We start from the raw sequence: 22,809 nt of genomic DNA, 5'->3' as shown, positions 1-22,809 counted from the left end.
GCAGGGGTGCAGGGGACGTGAGAGCGCAGCCCGGCCCGGCGTCCACGCTCACTCGGCCCCGAGGCAGCCGACGGGCAGAGGTGGCAAGGACCGTCTCCGGGGGAGATCAGGGGCGGCGAGCAGATGGGACCGGGCTGCGGGAGTCCAGGGAGCCCCCGGAGAGGGGCGGGAAGCCCGTCCCCCGCCCGAACCGAGCAACAGGTGGTGGCGGCCGGCGGGAAGCGAGCGCAGTGTCCTGGGGCCGCCGGGGACGCACCCCCCAAAGCTACACGCTCGGGGCCGGGGTCCGCCTCCGGCCTCACGGAGCTCGGGGTAGGGGGCCGGCGGGTTAGGACACGGAGCCCGCGGCCCAGCTTTCGACCCGATGCACCTCCCACCCCCCAAGCGCACCCCCAGCGCCCCCCAGGCGCCCCCAAACGGGCTAGTCCCGCCCGCGCGCCACCGGCGGGAGCAAGGCCGGGCCGGGCGCCGGGGACGGCGGCGGCCCCGCGGGAGGGACCCCGCGTTGCAAGGAGGCGCCCGGTGCACGAAGCGACGGCGTCGCTGGGAATACCCACCCCAGCGCCTCCAGGGTGTCCAGCACGTCCCCCTCCATGGTAGGTCCAGGCCCGGGCTCCGGCCCTCGCATGCTTCCCGGCCCCCAAGCTGGTCCGCTTTCTAAGGAGCCCGCCGGAAACCGGTGTCTCCGCTCTACGGTTCCGGCCTGGGTTCCGGCCTGGGTCCAGACGGCCCCAAAGGGTCCCCGAAGCCGGGAAGGAGCACCAAGGACAGTCCCGTCGGTCCGTGCTGCTACCTCAGCTATTTCACAGAATAAACCATGGCCAATTCAACTACTAGGTAAATTGTTTCAGTGTGCGGGAAATAGATACTTTGTTTATTCTTGTGCCCCACCCAGCACGCAAGCTCAGAAGCTGCTCCAGGGCACTCCCAGCGATGCTCCGGGGATCTTTTTGCTTTGTCTGGGACCAAACCCTGGGCGAGCAGGCAAGTCCTCAGGCTGTGGAGCTACCTCTCCCGCCCTGGAAATCAGTCTTAAGAGGATTCAAGCCAAGTTGTCGTCCTGTGAGACTTTGTTTTTAACAAAAATGCTGAAAAGAAATCATTGCTTTGAAGTAAAAGTAATTCCTATGATGTCTCTCTATATGTAATTTTTACAGCATCCGTGACAGTGTTGCGACTTTAAGGAAAGATTTGTATCAATACAATAATTTACGACTATGTTTGTAGTGTTGACAAAGTATGGGTGAGTGCCTGGTTAGAGTAGGGTAAATGACATAAGCGTGTTTTTCACAATTATGTGACAGTTACCTAAAATTGCATTTAAAAGACAAAGCATATTTATTGAGGATGAAGGAACTGCAATTGAGGATCCACAAATCCAGATAGAAAGCCGAAAGCATGAATTACTTTTACTTCAAGCCATTTTTTTCTTTTCAAGTTGGAGAGTGGAGATGTTCATGAAATAATCATTTTAGTCTAGTTACAGATCTCTGGCCCTGTTCAATGAAGACAGGTGATGGCTATTCCTCTATAGAAATTCAAAAGAATATGATAGAGGGTAAAGAGAAAGCTCACTGGGCTGGTACATGCTTGGCAGGCTGGAGGCCAGAGTTCCATCCACTGTACCACGTGGTCCCTTAAGCAGCACTGGGAGTGAACCCTGAGCACAGAGTTATAAGTAGCCCCCAACCATTGCCATGTGTGGCCCAACCACACACCAAAACACACAAAAAAACCTACACACAGCTGCAGATATAAAAGAGAATAGAAGTTAAACTAAAAATTGAAAATGAAGACTAATAACTAATTAAATAAACTAATAAAGGGTATACAAACATTGTAAAAATATAGGCACCCCACCTTTTGAGTAGGTTACAATAATAGTTGGGAACTTTCACTCCTACTTTTAGCAATAGATAAATTACCCAAAGTAGCAATAAAGAGGGTCATTGGCAGGGGGAGGGAGACACCCAGTGGTTCTTAAGGTTCAATCCAGGCAGTGCTCAGGGTACCTTATTTGGTGCCAACTAGAGGTTGAGCACCTGCAGGGCAAGTGCTTTAATCCCTCCCATCTCTCCAGCCCTAGAAACAAGACTTACTTTTAATTGTTAAATTTTAGACACTGTGGTTGACAATACTGTTAATGATAGGGTTTCATGCATAACATATTCCAGCACTACACCCTCCACTGGAGTCTTCTTTTGCCTACACCATTATCCCTATGCTAATCCCTCCTCAACACCCGAAGCATAGTCTTAACAACACCTTAGCCTGAATGAACCCAACAGTTTATACAGAACAGTCTGACCACGGCTAAATACACACCCTTCTCAAGCAGTGCACATGGAATATCTTCTGTGATGAATTATTTGTTAGGACAGAAAACAAGTTAGCATATTCAAATTGAAGTATCAAATGCTGGCTTTGACCACAGTGGTTCTAAACTGGAACTTAGTAATGGGTGAAACACTCGCCATACACAGACATTAAACAACACTCCCCAAACTACTTAAACAAACCAAAAAAAAAAAAAAAAACTAAAGGAAAAAAAAAACATACATAGAGACAAACACAGTAACAAGTCTTACAATGTTACTGGGCCCGCTTGAGCAAATCGATGAACAACGGGAAGACAATGACAGTGACAGTGACCTAGAGAAAAATGAAAATAGAAAAAATATGGGGGAGGGATACTGGGGCCATTGGTGGTGGAGGGATAGGTGTTCAATCATTGTATGACTAAAACTCAAACAACAGTTTTGTAACTAGCTCATGTGATTCAATAAAAAAAATAGAAAAAATATCAAAAATATATGGGTGAGGAAAATATAGTATACAAAAACTAATTTATAATAGTGGACACATGAAATTTGTTATAAAGCAATTCAACTTCAGAAATATTTTTGAAATAAAAGTATATCAATTTTTGGTTTGGGGGCCTTAACAGCTATAAAATTTCTCTAACATATTGTACTCTCCAACACAGTCTACAAATTTGCCCAGAGATAGCACAGCAGGTAAGATGTTTGCTTTCCATGCTCCTGACTGGAATTTGATCCCCATCACTACATATTGTTCCCCAAGCCCACCAGGAGTGATCCCTGTGCACCACTGGGCATGGTCCCAAAACCAAACTAAAAAACATTGAGCTAACGCTTTCCTGAACCAAGATTTCTCACAAACATTTTTGAGAACTGTTTCTTCAAGGCATCATTCCAGTTTCATCTTGGTTCCTAGCTTCTTGCCATTAGTTAAAAATACAAACATGGCAGTGTAATGCTGCTGGCCCAGAAGCAGGGCACCTACTCAAAACCCAGCACCTCTACACAAAGACATACCCAGGCTCCACCCACAAGGGGGGCCAATCCCAGAGAGGAAATGGGGCCCACAAACCTATTCTCTTCTTCAGATGGTTCTAGCCACTCCTCTATTAATTATATATTTTTACCTTAACAGTAGCATAAATTAGCTCATTTCTCTTTTGAGTTGTGCATTTTAAAATACGTTCCAAAGAGGAGGAGAAGACACAATGATGTACCTTGTATCTAGCGCCAGTCTTTCCATATTTTTCACCTCAAAATATGTCCTGTATAACCTCTCATCAGTTGTCACCTGCAACTCTCATGGCTTCTAACACACATTGTTTGACTTAGCTACCAGTCAGAGTACTGGTGGCCCTTTGATATTTCGCCTCTTCTGTGTTTTGTCCATTTTGAATCATGGCTTCAGTAGCTAAACCACCAGTTGGTCTTGTCCTGATACCCTAAGCCAGGAATAAACTTGCCTATTTGGCTCTTTACAGGTGACTCAGGTGCTTCAGGTGATGAACATTTGGGGACTACAGCCTCTGTGCCTAGCTCAATGCTTCTCATTTAAAGCTCTGCCAGAAGATGACATTAAAGGTGATAAACCCTGCTCCTTTGGAAGATTTGGAAACTAATCAACAAAAGAGAACATGAATGTCACGGGTTGAAACACGTTTCTGCGCACAGATACTAATGAAGATGTTCAAACAACTAAACCCTGAATAAATGCATCAATTAATGACTATTTCCTGGGCCAGAGAGATAGTACTATGAGTCAGGAGCTTGCCTTGTATGCAGCTGGCCCCGGTTTGATGCCTGAGCACTGCCTAGAGGGATCCCTGAGCACAGAGTCAGGAGTAAGCCCTGAGCACCACCAGGAGTGGCCCACTTTCCTCTCACCCCCCCCCCACCTCGCCACAAAAAAAGTCTTGGGTTCTTGAAGATTTAGCATATCTAAAGAAACACTTCTCTCAGTTTCTAGGATTGGAAGGAAATAGAGATTTTGTTTGTTCTCTTAGGGCCACAACCAGTGCTCAGGGATCATTCCTGGCAGGGCTCAGAGGACCACATGGGGTACTGAAGATAAAACCCAGGTCAGCCATGTGCAAAACAGATGCCCTCTCCACTGTACTACGCTTCTGGCACCAATATCAGAGAGATTTTAAAAACACATACAAATTTTTCCCCTCGGTTGAAACATGAAATTCAGGAAGAAAAGCAAAACAGAACTTGCTTAATTGTAGTTATGTGATGGGTTCACAACAATTTTCAAGTTGATAATTCTGATGGACAGTTACTGCACTTGTACCCCAAAGTGTCAGAGGCCCTCCACTGTCGTCTGTCACATCACTTTCATCCGCTTCTTTCTCTCCCACCTTTACCCACCGTGACTTCCTGGTACCCTCACCCTGCTGAGTCCAAGTGTTTGCTACCAGAATCTGTCCATTCCCCTGCTTTGTTTCTCTATTACCACAGATCATCCGGTGTTTGTCCTTCTGCCTGTGACCTGTTTTCCACTTCACATAATCTCCTCTAGCTCCAAAAATCATGACAAAATTTTGTCTTTTGTTTGTTTGTTTGGGTACCACATCCAGCAGTGAGCAGATTTTAATTCAGGGATCACTCCTGGATGGTGCTCAGGGGACCATGGATGGTAGGTGCCAGGGTGCAAGCACCTTACCCATTGGACTATCTTCCTGGCCTCTAATTTCTTTTTAGCTTAAACTAGTTTCTATTGCTTGTAACCAACTAACAGAAATGAAAATATCATCACAGCAGGTAGAGCGTTTGCCTTGCACGCAGCCAACCCGGGTTTGATTCCTCCGTCCTTCTCAGAGAGCCCGGCAAGATACCGAGAGTATCCTGCCGGCATGGCAGAGTCTGGCAAGCTACCTGTGGCATATTAGATATACCAAAAATAGTAACAAGTCTCACAATGAAGATGTTACTGGATCCTGCTTGAACAAATCAACGAACAACTGGAGGACAATGCTACAGTGCTACAGTGAATCACCGTGAGGTACAGTTACAGATTTACACAATTTTGAGATTACTTTCAGTCATACAATGATCAGTACCCATTCCTCCACCAGTGCCCATTCTCTACCACCAATGTTCCCAGTATCTCTCCCCCATCACCCCCCAGCACCCAACGCCTCTGTAGCAGGCACATTCCTTTTTACTCTCTCCTTCTGGGCGTTATGGTTTGCAATATGGGACTAAGAGGTCATCATGTTCTGTCCATAGTCTACTTTCAGCACGCATCCTGAGCGAGCCCCCAAGCATCCCTTACTTGGTAGTCCCTTCTCTATCTCAGCTTCATCCGATATTTAAAATGTATTACCAAATGAACATTAAATTTAAGAGTGTAAATTATAGAATAGTAATTAAATGCATACAAAAAGAAAGAGCACATATATTCAGAGTCCTTTCACGTCACATACCTTAAAAGTACTCAGGAACCTGTGTCTTATGCAAATCCGCAAACTTGTTTTTCGCCTCATACTTGTAAATCCTTTTATGATTACTTTGGACGTTGCGTTTGCTCCAAATTACAGAGAGTTATGTTCACTTAGTTTTGTGGCTTATTGCAAGATAAATGGAATGTTAACGTGCCAGAAGGGCGTGACCTGACCCAAGGGGTTCCTGTGAAGCCCGAGGCAGGAGCAGACAGCAGCCGGCTGCACGCCTAGGATCTGACCGCCAGAGGGAGCTGCAGGGAGGGAAGTCGGGAGTCTGAAGCCGGGGACCGCGACCTAGTGTGAACCCCTAACCCTACCCCACCCCCCTGCGAGAGCCGCTGCACCATGACTCTGGCTACCAGGAACTGCGCAAGGCCCAGGGCAGCCCACAACCTCTCCGAGATGACCGCAGCCTCCCAGAATCGAGTTTATCTCGGTGCCTCCAAGAGGAAAGTTTCAGCCGAGGAAGTGAGCGTTTCTTCCAGAGTCAGAAATGAGCCCGATGACCGAGAACTCCAGCCCAGAGAGCAAAGGGGTCCGCTGCTCCCCAGCATTTTAGAGAGGCAGCGCGGGATAATGTGACGGTCCCCTTTGCACCTGTCCACCTACAAGAAGACTGACCCATGTCCGGGGTAAAACTTTCTTCCCCCTGTGCCGGACAGTGTGTGATTTCTCAGTGATTTCCAGCCAAGCTAGTTCCTCCCTCATGCTGGGAAGCAGTAACCACCATCCCAGAAAATCTTAATACATTTTTATTATGTAGCACTGTAGCACTGTCCTCCCATTGTTCACCGATTTGCTAGCGCGGGCACCAGCAACGTTTCACAACAAATTGTGAGACTTATTGCTTTTGGCATATCGAATACGTCATGGGTAGCTTGCCAGGCTTTGCCATGCGGCGTAGATACTCTCAGTAACTTGCCGGGCTCTCCGAGAGGGGCAGAGGTATGCTAGGAAAAATAAGACATATTATCCAGTTAGTCCTTGCCCTAGTAAATCATTATTCAAAGCTATTATTTTTAAAAGCTGGGGCTGGAGCGATAGCACAGTGGGTAGGGCATTAGCCTTGCATGTGGTCAAACGGGGTTTGATCCCCAGCATCCCCCAAGCACCACCAAGAGTAACTCCTGAGTGCAGATCCAGGAATAACCTCTGTGCATCGCAGGGTGTGACAACCCCCCTCCACCCCCCCCCACACACAAAAGCAAAAAATAAATAAATAAAATAAAAGCTAAGTAATTTCTGCAGCTGTGTCAAAACAAAGTCAGTGGTCCAGAAGGTAAGACAGCGACACTGCGATACATGGGCCCTGATCCTCTTCCCTGGGCCTCAGGGATAACTCTGGCTAAATACTAAGGGGGGAAAAGGAGTAATTTTCATGTCACACTAATGTTAAGAAAAAATCACTTGATCACTTGACTTCCCGTTAATCACCAGTTTGCTCGAGCGGGCGCTAGTAACGTCTCCATTTGTCCCTGTCACATGCTAGTGTAGCCTAATGGCATCTGTTCGTTCTAGGAACACGAAGAGCCTCAAACTGATCATTCAGGATCTTGATGAAGAAGTCTGACCATCTAGTGGGTAACCACACGGTCTTTTGACGTCCTGTGGAATCCAGTCGGTAACAGCTCTAGTCCAGCGGTCATCTCCGAATCTCATTACGCGTCCAGCCCATCTGATTTTTGACGCCTTGGCAAACGAGACAGCGTCCCTGATTCTTGATTGTCGACGGAGGTCGGAACTCCGGATTCTTTCTCTCATTTGAGTAAATCATGATACTCCAAGCATAGTTCTTTCGATTCCTCTTTGGGAGACCCGAATAGCATTCTCATCCTGTTTGTGTAGGGCCCAGGTCTCTGAGGTGTATGTTAATGCAGGAAGAACAGTGGAATCAAAGAGATGTGCCCGGAGCCGGAGGTTCTTCATCCTCTTAGCTATTTCTTCAACTCTCTTGAAAGTGTTCCAAGCCCGCTCTCTTCCTCCTGTGCAACTCAGGTGCCAGGTCATTCATCATGTTGACTTCTCGACCTAGATACACATAACTGTTGCATTTGAAGATGGTCATTCCGTTGAGAGCGAATGGAGCATCAGGAATGAGGCTGTTTCTCATAAACATTGTCTTTGTGAGATTCAGCTGTAGTCCAACCTTTCCACACTCACGGTCAAAATCAGCCAAAAAAGAAAAAAATATTAGATAAGATTTAGTACTATTGGAAATAATGTCATTTCAAAGCAGAGTTAATCTCTGTATCTGAAATGAGCGAAGCATAAGTATGTAGCAGATGTTTCTTGAGTCCATTCTTTTTTTACCCTTTGTCCATGCTGACCCTTTGGTGGGGCAGGGGATACACTCAGTTGTGTTTAGGGCTCACTCCTGGCTCTGTGCTCAGACGTCCCTTCTGGCAGTACTTAGGGGAATCATATACAGTACTGGGGATTGAACCAGGGTCGGCAGCACATTCTTACCAGTTTTTAGTGATTATATATGTTTTGAAAGGTTGAGACAGAGATTGGCCCTCTCATAAGCTCTTTGGCTGCTACAAACCAGGCGGCAGAAATGAAATAGAGCTTCATAGAAGGGACACCTGGATATGGGGTCACAGAAGAAGAGTTGGAGGCATGCTCAAGTCTGATTATAAATAGACTCCATCAAATTGAATTTTTTACAGAGAATTTGCCAAATACCCAAGTAGATTTTGGAAGCACTATGCAGACTTCTTTATTCCAGCTTCCCTCCTGCAATCACCATCACCAACTTGCCAGATTTGGAAATTCCACCAGGCATGAAGTCCTTCACTCCACAACATTGTATCAGTCATTGAAATGCAAATGCTTCTGAGGCCTGAAACTCACAATGTTTGCAATCTACACGTGGTGGACAAAGAGTCACACTAGCAATAAAACCCCTCCTCATATTTAGGTGACAGTCATATGGGGACACTCACTCAAGGACTGATCATGATGATGACAATGATGTTTTTAGGTGTTTTTGAGCCACTTAGGGCTCACTCGGCAGTTCTCAGGGGTTACTCCTGGCTCTGCACTCAGGAATTCCTCCTGGCAGTGCTCAAGGGACCACATGAGGTGCCGGGAGGGAATCAAACCCAGGTCGACCAAATCAAGGCAGGAGCCCTATCAGCTGTGCTATCTCTCCAAGTTCCATGGATTGTAAGAACATTTTGTTGTGGTTGTTATTACTTGGGGATGCTTCCAAGAGATGCTCAGGAAACCTGGGCTGTAGGATAACACTGTTTTGTCCTTCCTGCACAGCCTCAGGTAGTTTGAGTTTATTGGGTTGCTCCCATCACAATGCTCCCATTCCTCTGTATTTATTTGTAACTTTCTTTGTGCTCTGTTGACTTGTAAATATTGTTTTTCTCTTCTCCCTAAGTCCTTTGCATAGTTTATTCAGAGCGATGTTCTTTTTGTATGGACTCAAGAAGACATGCTTTTTGTAATGTGTAATATTTGTAATATCTCAGTGATATTTCCCTCCTGGGCACCTAAGCCTCAGCTGCTTTTACTTCCTAGTGGCCCCAAAAGCAGAGTCCCGACGAGGGACTGGATGGAACCAGGGCAAGTGGTAAGCTATGTGCTACCCTGGCATCCAGATGGGCCTGGCCAAAGCGCCATAATGCTTACCTATCAGTTAAGAGCTTGGTCATGGACAAATGCTGTCATTATCTAAAAAGTAATAACTAGATTTGGACCCTTCTAGGGTTAGGAATGATTAATCTGGCCTGGGTGCTGTAGTCTGAGTCTGTGGCCAGATGTTCCCAGGAGAGCTACCCTACAAGCCTCAATGGTATCTCTTACTGTGTCCATACAAAAATAACTAGTATTAAGATGTTGACAGTTCTTGGACTGAGGAAAGGAGAAAAACACCTTAGGAGGTATTTTGCCTGGGGCAGTCAGGAAGGGCTTTCTTATGTTGATCTTGCTACCTGACTGGGAGCAGTATCAGCCCAGACTGCAGGGGAGTTGGAGGCAAGAAAGCTGGAGAGAGACAAAGCAGGGCAGCATGATGGACCATGGAGAAGCTAACAAGGGGAACAGAGAGAGAAGAATGTAGAAGAAGAATACAGGACCACGAACGTGGAGAGAGAGAGTCCAGGCTGCGGGATGGAGCAGAGAGATGAGCGGGAGAGACAGAAGGAGACAGGAATGAGAGGCAGTGTGAGACCAGAATGGGAGGCTCAGAGAGACTGCGGCAGGCACGTGGGAGAATGGAATAAATGGCAACTGATCAATCAACTGGCTTGACCCTCATTTAATCCACCGTCTGCCCCAGGGCCCAGGCCACCTCAGGTGAGGGAGCGGCCTGGGCCAACCCACCCCGAACCAGAGGGCCAAAGAAGAGCCATCGGGGCCACTCCCTGACAGACCCGCTAAAGATTTTTTACTGGGGGACCCCACCAGGAATGATACCTGAGCATAGAGCCAGCAGTAAGCCTTGAGCATTGCTGGGTGTGGCCCCAAGTGTCCCCCTAACTCCTTGCACCCCCCCCCACACACACACTAAAAAAAAGACCCAAAGCATATATCTATGAGCCAATGCTAATCTTGTCCACTAATCCCATCGCCATGGCACTTAATGGTACTTTGATTTCAAAGGACCCTTAGGCTACATTTCAGTGGCCCATCTCAACAAGCTTTGACTTTTTGAGAAGATAGAGTTTTGGATATCAGTTTCTTCTACCATAGGAGACCCTCAACTCCTTAAGCCAACTGATCTACCTCCTTTCCAGAGACTGCTCTCTGGTTCAGATTTTAGCCACCTTTTCAAGAGCAACAAAATAAATGATGATACCCAGATGAAAGAATTACTATACATCAGAAGATGCAGGGAGCATTTGGTATTGTAGAGAATCAGGGTTTGAGGGAGCTGTGCTGACCCAGAAACGGGACCTGTTATCTGGGGAGCAATGCCTGTCAGTGATCTGAGATCCACACAGCAGAATAAATGGAGAGAGGGATAGCAGAGGGGCAGCATCGGGGAATTGGGGTCCTCAGCGCATGCCCAAAATACTCTAGCACAACACAGGAACAATTTCCTCCATGAGACTGGGTCAGAGACTGCAGTTCACAGCAACAGATTTCTGGTCCTCCATTTGCGTTTTTCATTTTTAAAACAAAGTTCTGATTAATGGCCCTGATTAAACAAAGATATTCTGAAATTTACTTTTTAAAAACAATTTTATTAGTGAAACACCATGAGGTACAGTTGCAGACTTACAAACTTTTGTGCTTAGGTTTCAGTTATACAATGATCATACACCCATCCCTCCACCAGTGCCCATTTCCCACCACCACGGATCCCAGTATCCCTCCCACCTCCCATTCCCCCCATCCCACCCTGCCTCTGTGGCAGGGCATTCCCTTTTGTTCTCTCTCTCTCTCCTTTTGGGTGTTGTGGTTTTCAAAATAGGCATTGAGTGGCAATCATGTTTGGTCTATAGTCTTCTTTCAGCATACTTCTCCCTTCCTAGGAGGATCCTCCCAACACCCTTTTTTTGGTGCTCCCTTTTCTATCTGAGCTCCCTTTTCCTCTAGCATGTGTGGCTGATCTCAGTCACTCTTGGGTGTTAGTCTCCTATTTTGTTACGTTATGTTCCCCAGATGAATGCAATCTTTCTATGTCTGTCCCTCTCTGACTCATTTCGCTTAGCATGATACTTTCCATGTAGTACCACTTGAATGTAAATTTCATGACTTCATCTTTTCTAACAGCTACATAGTACTCCACTGTGTAGATGTACCAAAGTTTCTTTACCCAGTCACCTGTTCTTGGGCACTCGGGTTTTTTCCAGATTCTGGCTATTGTAAACAGTGCTGCAATGAACAAACAAGGGCAGATGTCACTTCGACTATACTTTTTTGCCTCTCTGGGATATATTCCCAGGAGTGGTATTGCTGGGTCAAATGGGAGCTCAATTTCTAATTTTTTGAGGATTGTCCATACTGTTTTCCAAACGGGCTGAACCAGTCGGCATTCCCATCAGCAGTGAAGGAGGGTCCCTTTCTTGCTACATCCTCGCCAGCACTGGTTGCTTTTGTTCTTGTGGATATGGGCTTGTCTCTGTGGTGTGAAATGATATCTCATTGTCGTTTTGATCTGCATCTTCCTGATGATTAATGATGTTGAGCATTTTCTCTTGTGCCTTTTAGTCATTCGGATTTCTTCTTTGTGAAAGTTTCTATTCATTTCATCTCCCCATTTTTTGATGGGGTAGGATGTTTTCTTCTTGTGGAGTTCAACCAGTACTTTGTATATCTTTGATATCCATCCCTTTATCGGATGTGTATTTGGTGAATATCCTTTCCCATTCTGTAGACTGTCTTTGTATTTTGGTCACTTTCTTTTGAGGTGCAGAAGCTTCTTAGTTCAAGATAGTCCCATTTGTCTGTCTCTGTTTTCACTTGCTTGGCCAGCAGTGTGACATCTTTGAAGATACCCTTAGCTTCAATGTCATGGAGGGTTTTGCCAACTTTGTCTTCAGTGTACCTTATGGATTCCAGTCTGATGTTGAGGCCTTTAATCCATTTTGATCTTACTTTTGTACTTGGCGTTAGGCAGATATTTAAGCCCACTTTTTTGCATGTAGCCATCCAGTTTTGCCAGCATAATTTGTTAAAGAGGCTTTCCTTGCTCCACTTCACTTTTCTTGCTCCCTTACCTAAGATCATATGCTTGGGGGGATATGTCAGTATATTCAACCCTGTTCCATTGTTCTGCAGCTCTGTCTTTGTTCCAGTACCATGCTGTTTTAATTATTACTCATTTGTAGTAGAGTTTGAAGTTAGGTAGGTTGATTCCTCCCATTTTCTTTTCCCCCAGAATTGCTTTAGCTATTCGTGGGGGCTTATTGTTCCATATAAATTTCAGGAGTGTTTGCTTCATTTCTTTGAAGAATGTCATGGGTATCCTTATAGGGATTGCATTGAATTTGTACAGTGCTTTGGGAAGTATTGCCATTTTGCTGATGTTGATTCTCCCCATCCATGAACAGGGGATATTTTTCCATTTCCTCGTGTCCTCTTTTATTTCCTGAAGTAGCGTTTTGTAGTTTTCTTTGTACAGGTCCTTTACTTCCTTAGTTAAGCTGATTCCTAGATACTTGATTTTCTGGGGCACAATTGTGAACAGGATTGTTTTCTTCATGTCACTTTCTTCTCTTTCACTATTTGCATATAGGGTTGGGTATTGATTTTATAGACTGCAAAGTTACTATACAAGTCTATTGTTTCTAGGAGTTTCTTGGTAGAGGTTTTAGGGTTCTCTAAGTATAGTATCATATCATCTGCAAATAGTGAGAGCTTAATTTCTTCCTTTCCTACCTGGATGCCCTGAATCTCTTTTTCTTGCCTAATCGCTATCACAAGTACTTCCAGTACTATATTCAACAGTAGTGGAGAGAGTGGGCATCCTTGTCTTGTCCCTGATCTTAAGGGGAAGGCTCTCAGTTTTTCCCCATTGAGGATGATGCTTTCTGTAGGCTTGTGGTAGATGGCTTTAACTATATTGAGGAAATTCCCCTCTATCCCCATTTTGGCGAGGGTTTTCATCATAAACGGGTGGTGGATCTTGTCAAATGCTTTCTCTGCATCTATTGATACGATCATATGATTTTTATCTTTTCTTTTGTTGATATGATGGATTATGTTGGTTGATTTCCGAATGTTAAGCCATCCTTGCTTCCCCAGGATGAATCCCACTTGGTCATGGTGTATGATCTTTTGAATGAGTTGTTGCATTCTGCTTGCTAGTATTTTGTTGAGAATCTTCACATCCGTGTTCATCAGGGATATCAGCCTGTAATTTTCTTTTCTAGTGGTGTCTTTGTTTCCTTTTGGTATTAGAGACATATGGACTTCATAGAAACTGTTGGGAGAGTTTCTGTTTTTTCAATTTCCTGTAAATGAGAAGAACTGGAAATATGTCCTCTTTAATGTTTGAAAAAATTTGCTAGTGAATCCACTGGACCTGCCCTTTTGTTTTTGGGAATACTTTTGATTACAGTTTCAATTTCCCTGATGTTAATAGGTCTATTCAGGTACTCTAGATCTTCTTGATTCAGCTTTGGGAGATTATTGGAATGCAGGAATTTATCCATTTCTTCTAGGTTCTCTTGTTTTGTGGCATACAGCCTTTCAAAGTAGTCTCTGATGATCTTTTGAATTTCTTTGGTTTCTGTTGTGATATCCCCATTCTCATTTCTGATTCGATTTATTAGGGTTCTCTCTCTCTCTGTTTCTTTGTGAATATTGCTAGTGGTTTATCTATCTTATTTATTTTCTCGAAGAACCAGCTCTAGGTTTCATTGATCTTTCGGATTGTTTCTTTGGTTACATGTTGTTGATTTCTGCTCTAAGTTTTATGATCTCTTTCCTTCTGCCTGATTTGGGCTCCTTTTGTTGATCCTTTTCTAAGATCTAGAGCTGTGAAGTCAAGTTGTTTATGCACAACCTTTCTTCTGTCCTGAGATATGCTTGCAGAGCTATAAATTTTCCCCTTAAAATGGCTTTCGCTGCATCCCATAAGTTTTGGTAGCTCGTGTCTTCATTCTCATTTGTTTCCAAATATCTTTTGATTTCATCCTTGACTTCCTCCCTGATCCACTCATTGTTCAGCATTGAGTTGTTTAATTTCCAGGTGTTTGATTTGGTTCTCCGTGTCTGTGTGTGATTCACTTCTGTCCTCAGTGCATCATGGTCTGAAAAGATTGTTGATACTATTTCTATCTTCCTGATTCTATTGAGGTATGTTTTGTGGCCTAGCACATGGTCTATTTTGGAAAATGTTACATGTGCACTGGAGAAGAATATGTGTTCTTTCTTTTTGGAGTGTAATGCTCTGGATAGGTCTATAAGCCCTTTCTCTTCTATTTCTTCTTTCAAACCCAATGTTTCCTTGCTGAATTTTGTTCTTTTTGATCTATCCAGAGGTGATAAGGCGATGTTGAAGTCTCCAGCTACTATTGTGTTGCTAGCGATGTCCTCCTTAAAATTTGTTAGCAGCTGTTTTAAATATTTAGCTGTTCCTTCATTAGGTGCGTATACATTTAATAGGATGATATCTTCCTGTTGTACGTTTTCCTTGATGAAGAGAAAATAGCCTTTGCTGTCCCTTCTAATCTTTTTCAACCTGAAATTAATGTCGTTGGATATAGTATGGGCACCCCAGCTTTTTTGAGGGAGTTGTTTGCTTGCAGGATTGTTTTCCATTCTTTAACTTTGAGTCTGTGTTTGCTCTGACTGTTGAGATGAGTTTCTTGTAGGCAGCAGAATGTTGGGTTCTGTCTCTGGATCCATTTTGCCACTCTGTGTCTCTTAATCTGTGAATTTAGACCGTTGACGTTGAGAGAGATTATTGTCATGGGGTTTTGTGTCATCTTTCTGTAAGGGTCTGTTGTGCTCATAGGGTTTGTATTGTCTTATAGTAGTCCCTTTAGCCCTTCTTTTAGGTTTGGTTTTGAGTCTATAAAGTTCCTAAGCTGTTTATCTAAAAAATAGTGTACTGTTCCTTCGATTTTGAATGAGAGTTTTGCTGGATAGAGTATTCTTGGTGAAGCATTCATTTCAGTGAGTTTTTTTCACTATATCCCGCCATTGCCTTTGGGCTTGGATGGTTTCCTTTGATAGGTCTGCTGTAAATCTAAGGGGTGCTCCTTTGTATGTGATTTCCTTCTTTGACCTTGCTGCTTGCAGTATTGTGTCTCTATCGGCAGCGTAGTCGATCATTCTAACTATGATATGTCTTGGAGTGTTTTTGTTAGGGTCTCTTTTAGCTGGCACCCTTCGGGCTCCTTGAACCTGAATGGCTGCATTGTCGAGCTCTGGGAATTTTTGATTTGTTTAACCGTGGCTTTTTCACTGGGATTGTTTCCCTGAGCTTCTGGTACTCCAATGATTCTAATGTTGTTCCTCTTGGAATCATCTCCTAGAACTCTGATTCTCTCTAGAGCTATTTTGAGGTCCCTTGCTATTGTTTGTTGTTGCCTGTTGGCTTGGTGCAGCTGATCTTCCAGCTTACTGATTCTGTCTTAAGCTGCGGTCATTCTACTGTTGAGAGCACAGACTGAGTTTTTTATTTCATAAACAGAATCTTTAGTTCGTGACATTTCTGTGCATAGCTTTCCAATTTCTGCTCTCATTTCTTCCTGGATTTTCTCGATTGTCTGATCTATTGTTTCTTTCATGTCCTCTTTCAATTTACTGGATATCTGTCTTACTGTTTCATTGAGTTCATTGAACATCTTCATGACTTCATATCTGAATTCTTTGTGAGAGAGGTCCCTTAGGTGAGCAGTTCCTACAGAGGCTTCTGGACTCTTTTCATCGTCCTCACCATGTGGTGTGGATTTGCGTTGTTTCTTCATGTTGGTGTGTAGTTATAGGGACTAGATTTCTTGGTATGACTAAACTACCTGGGCTGTAGCGATAACACAACGGTAGGGTGTTTGCCCTGCATGCAGCCAACATGGTCGACCCGAGTTCGATTCCTCCGCCCCTCTCGGAGAGCCCGGCAAGCTACCGAGAGTATCTCGCCCGCACGGCAGAGCCTGGCAAGCTCCCCGTGACGTATTCGATATGCCAGACACAGTAACAACAAAGTCTCCAGTGGAGACATTACCGGGCCCGCTCGAGCAAATCGATGAACAACGGGAGGACAGTGACAGTGACAGTGACCAAACTACCTGTGGCCGCGTGAGGGTTGGCCTGCCTAAAATTAAGCCACGCCCACTTCCACAGAAACCACGCCCGCTTCTGAAAAGGCCACACCCCCACTGGTACCTGGTGTGGGGGGGGGGGGTAAAGACTGGGTGGGGGAAAAGACCAGCACAGCTTGGGGGACAAACAGGAAGAAGCAGAGGCTCAGGGCTGCTTTTCTCCCAAGGTCTGAGAGGATGCCTGGGGAGAAATCCAAGTCTTGGGTTCGAATACTGGCAGATAAACTGACCTGGGTTGGGGAGAAGACCAGCACAGCTTGGGGGACGAAAAGGAAGAGGCAGGGAGAAATCCAAGTCTTGGGTACGAATACCGGCAGATAAAATGACCTGGGTGGGGGAGAAGATCAGCACAGCTTGGGGGATGAAAAGGAAGAGGCAGAGGCTCAGCGCTGCTTTTCTCCCAAGGTCTGAGAGGACACCTGGGGGGCTTGCAGGGAGAAATCCAAGTCCTGGGTTCAAATACCGGTGGATAAACTGACCTGGGTTGGGGAGAAGACCAGCACGGCTTGGGGGACGAAGAGGAAGAGAGCAATATTCTGAAATTTAGAGTAAGAATTGCAGATTCCTAAAACATGTCAGCAGGAACTTCAATGCTTACCTAATTATTAATTCTTTGTTATTTTTTATACGACATGTATAAAATATTCCTATTGCACATCACTCCCTCGGTGGTAGCACTTTGCTTTTTGTTTGGGGGCCACACTTGGCGATGCTCTGGGATTATTCCTGGCTCAGGGATCACTCCTGGCGGTTCTCTGGAGATCATATGGGATGCTGAGGATCAACCTCAATTTGGCTACCTGCAAGGCAAATGCCCCACCCTCTGTGCTTCAGCTGCAAGGGAACTGAGCAGGGTTGTTAACTTCTTGGATGGAACAATTGGATCTCTCTCTCTTGCTGTCTATCTGGCTTCCTGATAGCACATTTGGATTGTTAGAGCCAATTGACAGATTGACAACCTTTCTATTAGATTCCGAATGCATAGTTTCAATGTCCCCTCATCACTGTTCATTACAAGCAATAGTCTTAGACTAATTTCAGATTGAAAATCTATAGTTTATGAGCAGGCACAGTCTCTGACTAAATATTTTTAGTTTTTCCCTTGAAGCAGGAGTGAAGGTTAAGAGAAGGATACCTTGCTATTAAACATAGTCTTATCTTTTCAGGGTCTAGTCTTAAATGTTAGATAATTCTGGGGAGAAAGAGTGTGAGGGTGAAAAATGCATGATGCCTGTGAAACCAGAGTTGAAACAGGCGATCATAAATACACAAACACATCTGCATTACTTTATTCAGAGTATTGTTTATCATATGTTTCATGCCCAGAACCGAAGATACAAAGACCAAGGGGCTCAGAACTCATGGGGTGATTTGTTGACAACTCAAAAGTTTTAAGACACTTCTGGGAGCTTGAGGGCCTGTGAAATAGGCTCCAATTGGTCCATCCAAGAAGTTAACAGCCCTGCTCAGTTTCCTTGCAGCTGAAGTACTGAGACTTGGAGGAAGGTGTGATGGGAGGGTGCTGAGTTTCAGGAAGTAGCTTCCTGGAGGAGCTGGTTCCTGCACAGACATCCTCAAAGTCTCCATACGAACCTCATTTGTATTCCTTTGGGCATCACATGGGAAGGATTCAGCTGAAGGGAGCAAACATTTAACCAGGGGGAAATGATAGATTTTAATTAACCTCCGTTTCCATGTGTCAGGGTTTTTCATCAAAGCCGTACAACATGGAACAAAAAGCTCTGAATGCAACTGATTTCAAAGAGACGCAGCCCTTGCTGTGTGTGATTCCAAGAAGCGGGAACCACCAGCTGGCGGGGTGGTGAAGCCAACAGAACGAGAACGCGGCGCGAGCAGATGTGATGCCCCCACGCAGCCACCAGGGGGCTCGCATCTCCGGGAGCGCCCTCGAGCTGAGGGAGCCGCCAGCCACAGCAGGCTGGCTGGGGCATGCACTTTTTTTCCTTTTCTTTTCTTTCTTTCTTTTTTTAAGTCAAGAATTTCTGCCTCTTCTCCAGCACAATCACGGGAACGCGCTCAGAGTTAATTTTGCACACTACGAATGGTCATCAAAAATGAAAGGAGTGTGCCTTGCACATTGCCAATCCAGATCGGTATCCCATATGGTTCCTCCCCCCACCCACCCCACCCCCGCCCCCCCAAGCACTGCCAGGAGTCATCCCTGAGAGCAAAGCCAGGAGTAAGCCCGGAATATATCCAAGAACCAAAAAGAAATTTTTTTTAAAGGATATTGAATGAAGAAGGCTCATTGAGGTCTCCATGACAGGAAAGGAAATAAATGTAAGGGTTCCTCTTAATTTGTCCCTTCAATTCTGACATAATGTTATGAACCCCAGAGAGAGATGGGATATAAATCATTTTGCCTGTCCTTAGATGCTAGGTGGAAATTACTGGCTGGAGGAGGTGGGTGGAGTGGGTGGGAAGCGCATGGACTTGCAGAAGGTCATGATTCTCAGAAGCAGAATCCTTGAAGCTTAACCCTGTCACCTCTTAGATACAAGACGTAATTAGGTTACTCTTTATTTCTGTTACCCAAAAGTTGATCACCTGGGCCAGGGAGGTAGTATAGTGGGTAGGGCGTTTGCCTTGCATGCAGGAATCCAGGGATCAATCCCCAGTATCTCATATTGTCCCTTGAGCACTGCTAAGAATAATTCCAGAGTGCAGAGACAGGAGTAATCCCTACACACTGCCAAGTGTGGATCAAAAAGCAAGGAAAAAAGTATTATCACTTTCTGAAAGGATGCTTTTGTTATGGTGCACTTCAGTTAGGTAAAACTACCAGTTTTAGAAAAACTTTTTCAGTAAATGTGAATTAATAATGAGGAAAGCAATACTACTATAAGAAATTAGTGCCATTACCATCAATTTCTATTCTAAGGTTAGCCATAACTATCTAGTTATGGTGGTTAAAATAACAGCAGAAAGACATTGGGGGAGAAAATGCCAATCAATAGTTTCATAAACATAACAGACACATCAAGATCAAGCTTAAAAGCAAGGAAAACAAAATTTTTACTAGATTAATTTTCTCTCCTGTTCTAAAACATTAAACACTTTAACCATTAAATTATTTACATGCAAAGATTTCAAGCATGCTGCTGAACTGGAAATTACTGTGATCTTCAAATATATATGTACATATAAATAAAAAGAATTTGCGTGAAAAGTACGATGTGGAGCAAGGAAAAACTCTTCAGCAAATAGTGCTGAAATAACTGATGAGTCATAGGTCAAAAAAAAAAAACCAAGGATGGGGCTGGGAGGGGTGCTGCCTTGAACATGAAGCTAAACATCTCTTACTCCGCCACTTACTGCCAGAAACTCATTGAAGTGGACATTGAACATGAACTTCAGACCTTTCATGAGAAGCTGATGGCAACTAAAGTTTGTCCACCCCAACAGTTTGGGAAAAGAATGGAAGAGTTACATGGTCTGTATCAGTAATGGGAAAGATAAGCAAAGTTTCCCCAGGAATCCTGGGGGGTCTTGCCCCACAGTATGGTCCGGTCGCTGCTGAGTTAAGGGTTTTTCTTCTGTACACTACAGAGAACCAGTGAAAGAAAGCACAAATCTGTTCTAGGTTACATTGTAGATGCCAACCTGAGTGTTCTCAATTGGGTTATTGTAAAGAAAGGGGAGAAAGATATTCCTGAACTTACTGATATTATTGTGCCTGGGCGTCTAGGTTCCAAAAGAGCTAGCAGAATCCACAAATGTTTCAGTTTCTCTAAAGAAGATGATGTCTGCCAATATATTGTAAGAAGTCCCTAAATACAAAAGGTAAGAACCCTAGAGTCCTACACTCAAGATTCAGCATCTTATTACCCTATGTGTCCATTACCCTACATGTCAACACTGGCCTATTGCACTGAAGAAAAAGTGTACCAGGAAGAACAAGGAGGATGCTATACGGTATGTTAAATTATAGGCGAAGTGAATGAAGGAGGAAAAGAGAAATAGCAGGAGCAGATTAACAAGAGATAGAGGATGTATCCTTTGAGAGCTTCTGCTTCTAAGTCTGAATCCAGTCAAACAGGAGTTTTCTGAGTAATGAATAAACAAGACCAGACATTTAAGAAATTGAATTCAGGTGCCTTTCTAAGACTATGCACAAAAGTCAAAACAAAATAGATTAAAGACCTCAATATCAGACCTGAATTCATGACTTATATTGAGAAAAACATGAATAGAACCCTCCATAACATAGAAGCTAGAGGTATCAATTCAACAACACTGGTCAAGCAAATACAAGCAAAGATAAATAAATGTGACTGTATCAAACTAAGAAGCTTCTGCACCATGAAAGAAATGAGGACAAGAGTAAAAAGACACCCCAAAGACTAGGAGAGAATATTTGCCCACCATTCATCTGATAAAGCTCTAGAGAAGATATATAAAGCACTAGTAGGCTATACAAAAAATGAACAACAACAAAAACAACATCAAAAAATGTAGGAGAGGGGCCAGAGAGAGAGATAGTTCAGCAGGGAGGGCATTTTCCTTGCATTCAGTCAATCCAGGTTTGATCCCCAGCACCCCATCTGGTTCTCCAAGCCCTGCCAGGAATAATCAATCCCTAAGTACAGAGCCAGGAATAAGTCCTGAACACAACTGGGTATGTCCCCACCCAAAGAAAAATTTAAAATGCATGTGAGAAATGAATAAAAACTTACAAGAAGGAGACCTACAGATGACTAGAAAGTATACGAACAAAATGTTCTGCATCACTCATCATCAGGAAAATGCAAACCAAAACAACAATGCAAACCAGAAACAATCATCTCACGCCAGTGAGAATGGTTTTAAGAAAATAGGCAGGCCTAGGAGGTAGTTTAAGAGCTAAACGAGGAGCTGGAGCGATAGCACAGTGGTTAGGGTGTTTGCCTTGTACGCGGCCGACCCGGGTTACATTACCAGCATCCCATATGGTGCCCCAAGCACCACCAGAAGTAATTCCTGAGTACAGCACCAGGAATAACCCCTGAGCATTGCCAAGTGTGACCCAAAAAAGAAAAAAAAAGAAGAAAGAAGAACTAAATGAACTTGCCCAACAAGCAGGGGGTGGAAATGCAAACCCCAGAGCACTGATCTGTGCTCAGGCCATCCTGATAATCTGACGTAGTCTGGGATCACTAGTGAGGGGAGAAAAAAGAAAAAAGAAAATATGGGCTATTTAGAAGCGGAAAGGCCCAGCCCCTGACAAAATAGCGTCTGTTCCTTTTCCCAGGCAACCAGAGTGCCAAGTGTTTCTGCTCTGAGCAGGCCCAGAAAGGCTCTAAGTCACTCTCTTCCCAAGGCTGAACTGGTCAAGCAGGTGGGCCTGCGGGTCTGTGGTGGGTAGCAAGGATTACACTGAGAAGCTGGGCCTCTGTTTCCCACCTCCATGCCAAGCCAAGCTGTTTCATCTGTTCACATATTGGGATTCTGTATAGAATTTGATTTTAAGAAAGGTTTGTACTACTTTAAAAAAAAAAAAAGCCAACAATCCAAGGATTCAAAACTGCCTCTGGGTGGTTTTTATTTTATTTTATTTTTGGATCACTGATGGTTGCTTGCCCATATTTTTGCCTTCTAGTATCTTCCAAATTTTCAACAATGAAAAAGTATTACTCTCCAGCTAAGACAATATGGTTCTATTAAAATAAAAGAATAAGCATTGCCTACTTCTCCAAAAAAAAGTGCTGAAAACAGACTTTCTGCTGGGATTGTAGCATTTTGAAGTGAGTTGCAGTTTTCAAACATAAAACACAGCTGTTTTGTCTTTTACCCCGAAGCTGTGAAAAAAAAAAGGAGAAAGATTTTGAAAGCGGGAACAGGAAAAGACTATTGAGAAAAGTGGCTGCTATTTCTAGGCTAAAGTCTCCCTGGCAACAGTGCTCTCGGGAACAGCGTCTCCCCACATAGCTTTATCAGGATTGGTAAGGGATGAATCCGAAGAATTCTGGGGTCCCAGAGTCAGCAGAGGCCAGGAGAAATTTGAGAGAAAGCTGAGAGGGAAAGCAGGCTAAAGGTATGTGGCAGCTAGTTTAGTGCCGTCCGGTGGCCCAGCAGAGTTGTGAGAAGACAGAAGGCGAGTCTGCAGCCCTGCAGCTGGGTAGGAAGTTCCTGAGATGGGAGAAGAGGCAAGAACACATGGAACTGTGACAGAGGAAAAGGCTCAGCTTCAGGAAACAGTTACAAAGAATAGAAGGTGAAGTTGCTCAGCAACTAGTAAAGGGTTAGGGCAGAATGATTAAAAGAAATTGGGAATAAAGAATAATTATACGTGGCTGACCCAGGTTCGATTCC

At 44.4% G+C, this 22,809-nt stretch overlaps 1 protein-coding gene and 2 pseudogenes across 1 annotated transcript in view; 2 read left to right on the top strand and 1 right to left on the bottom strand.

Annotated features, from left to right (window-relative positions):
* Positions 1–666, bottom strand: part of FAM98B (family with sequence similarity 98 member B) — a 31,720-nt gene extending 31,054 nt beyond the window's left edge. The window contains exon 1 of the mRNA XM_056133722.1: positions 558–666. Coding sequence (XP_055989697.1) covers positions 558–628 — 71 coding nt within the window. The 5' untranslated portion in view covers positions 629–666. The remainder of the gene's footprint in view (positions 1–557) is intronic.
* Positions 667–7,010: 6,344 nt separating this feature from the next.
* Positions 7,011–7,122, top strand: LOC130042222 (uncharacterized; annotated as a pseudogene).
* A 12,678-nt stretch (positions 7,123–19,800) lies between these two features.
* LOC130041726 (40S ribosomal protein S6-like) lies at positions 19,801–20,568 on the top strand (annotated as a pseudogene).
* The last annotated feature ends 2,241 nt before the right edge of the window (positions 20,569–22,809 follow it).

The sequence above is a fragment of the Sorex fumeus genome, unplaced genomic scaffold (assembly GCF_029834395.1).
Source record: "Sorex fumeus unplaced genomic scaffold, SorFum_2.1 ptg000098l, whole genome shotgun sequence".
Lineage (NCBI taxonomy): Eukaryota > Metazoa > Chordata > Mammalia > Eulipotyphla > Soricidae > Sorex > Sorex fumeus.
This window is presented reverse-complemented; position numbering and strand designations above follow the sequence as displayed.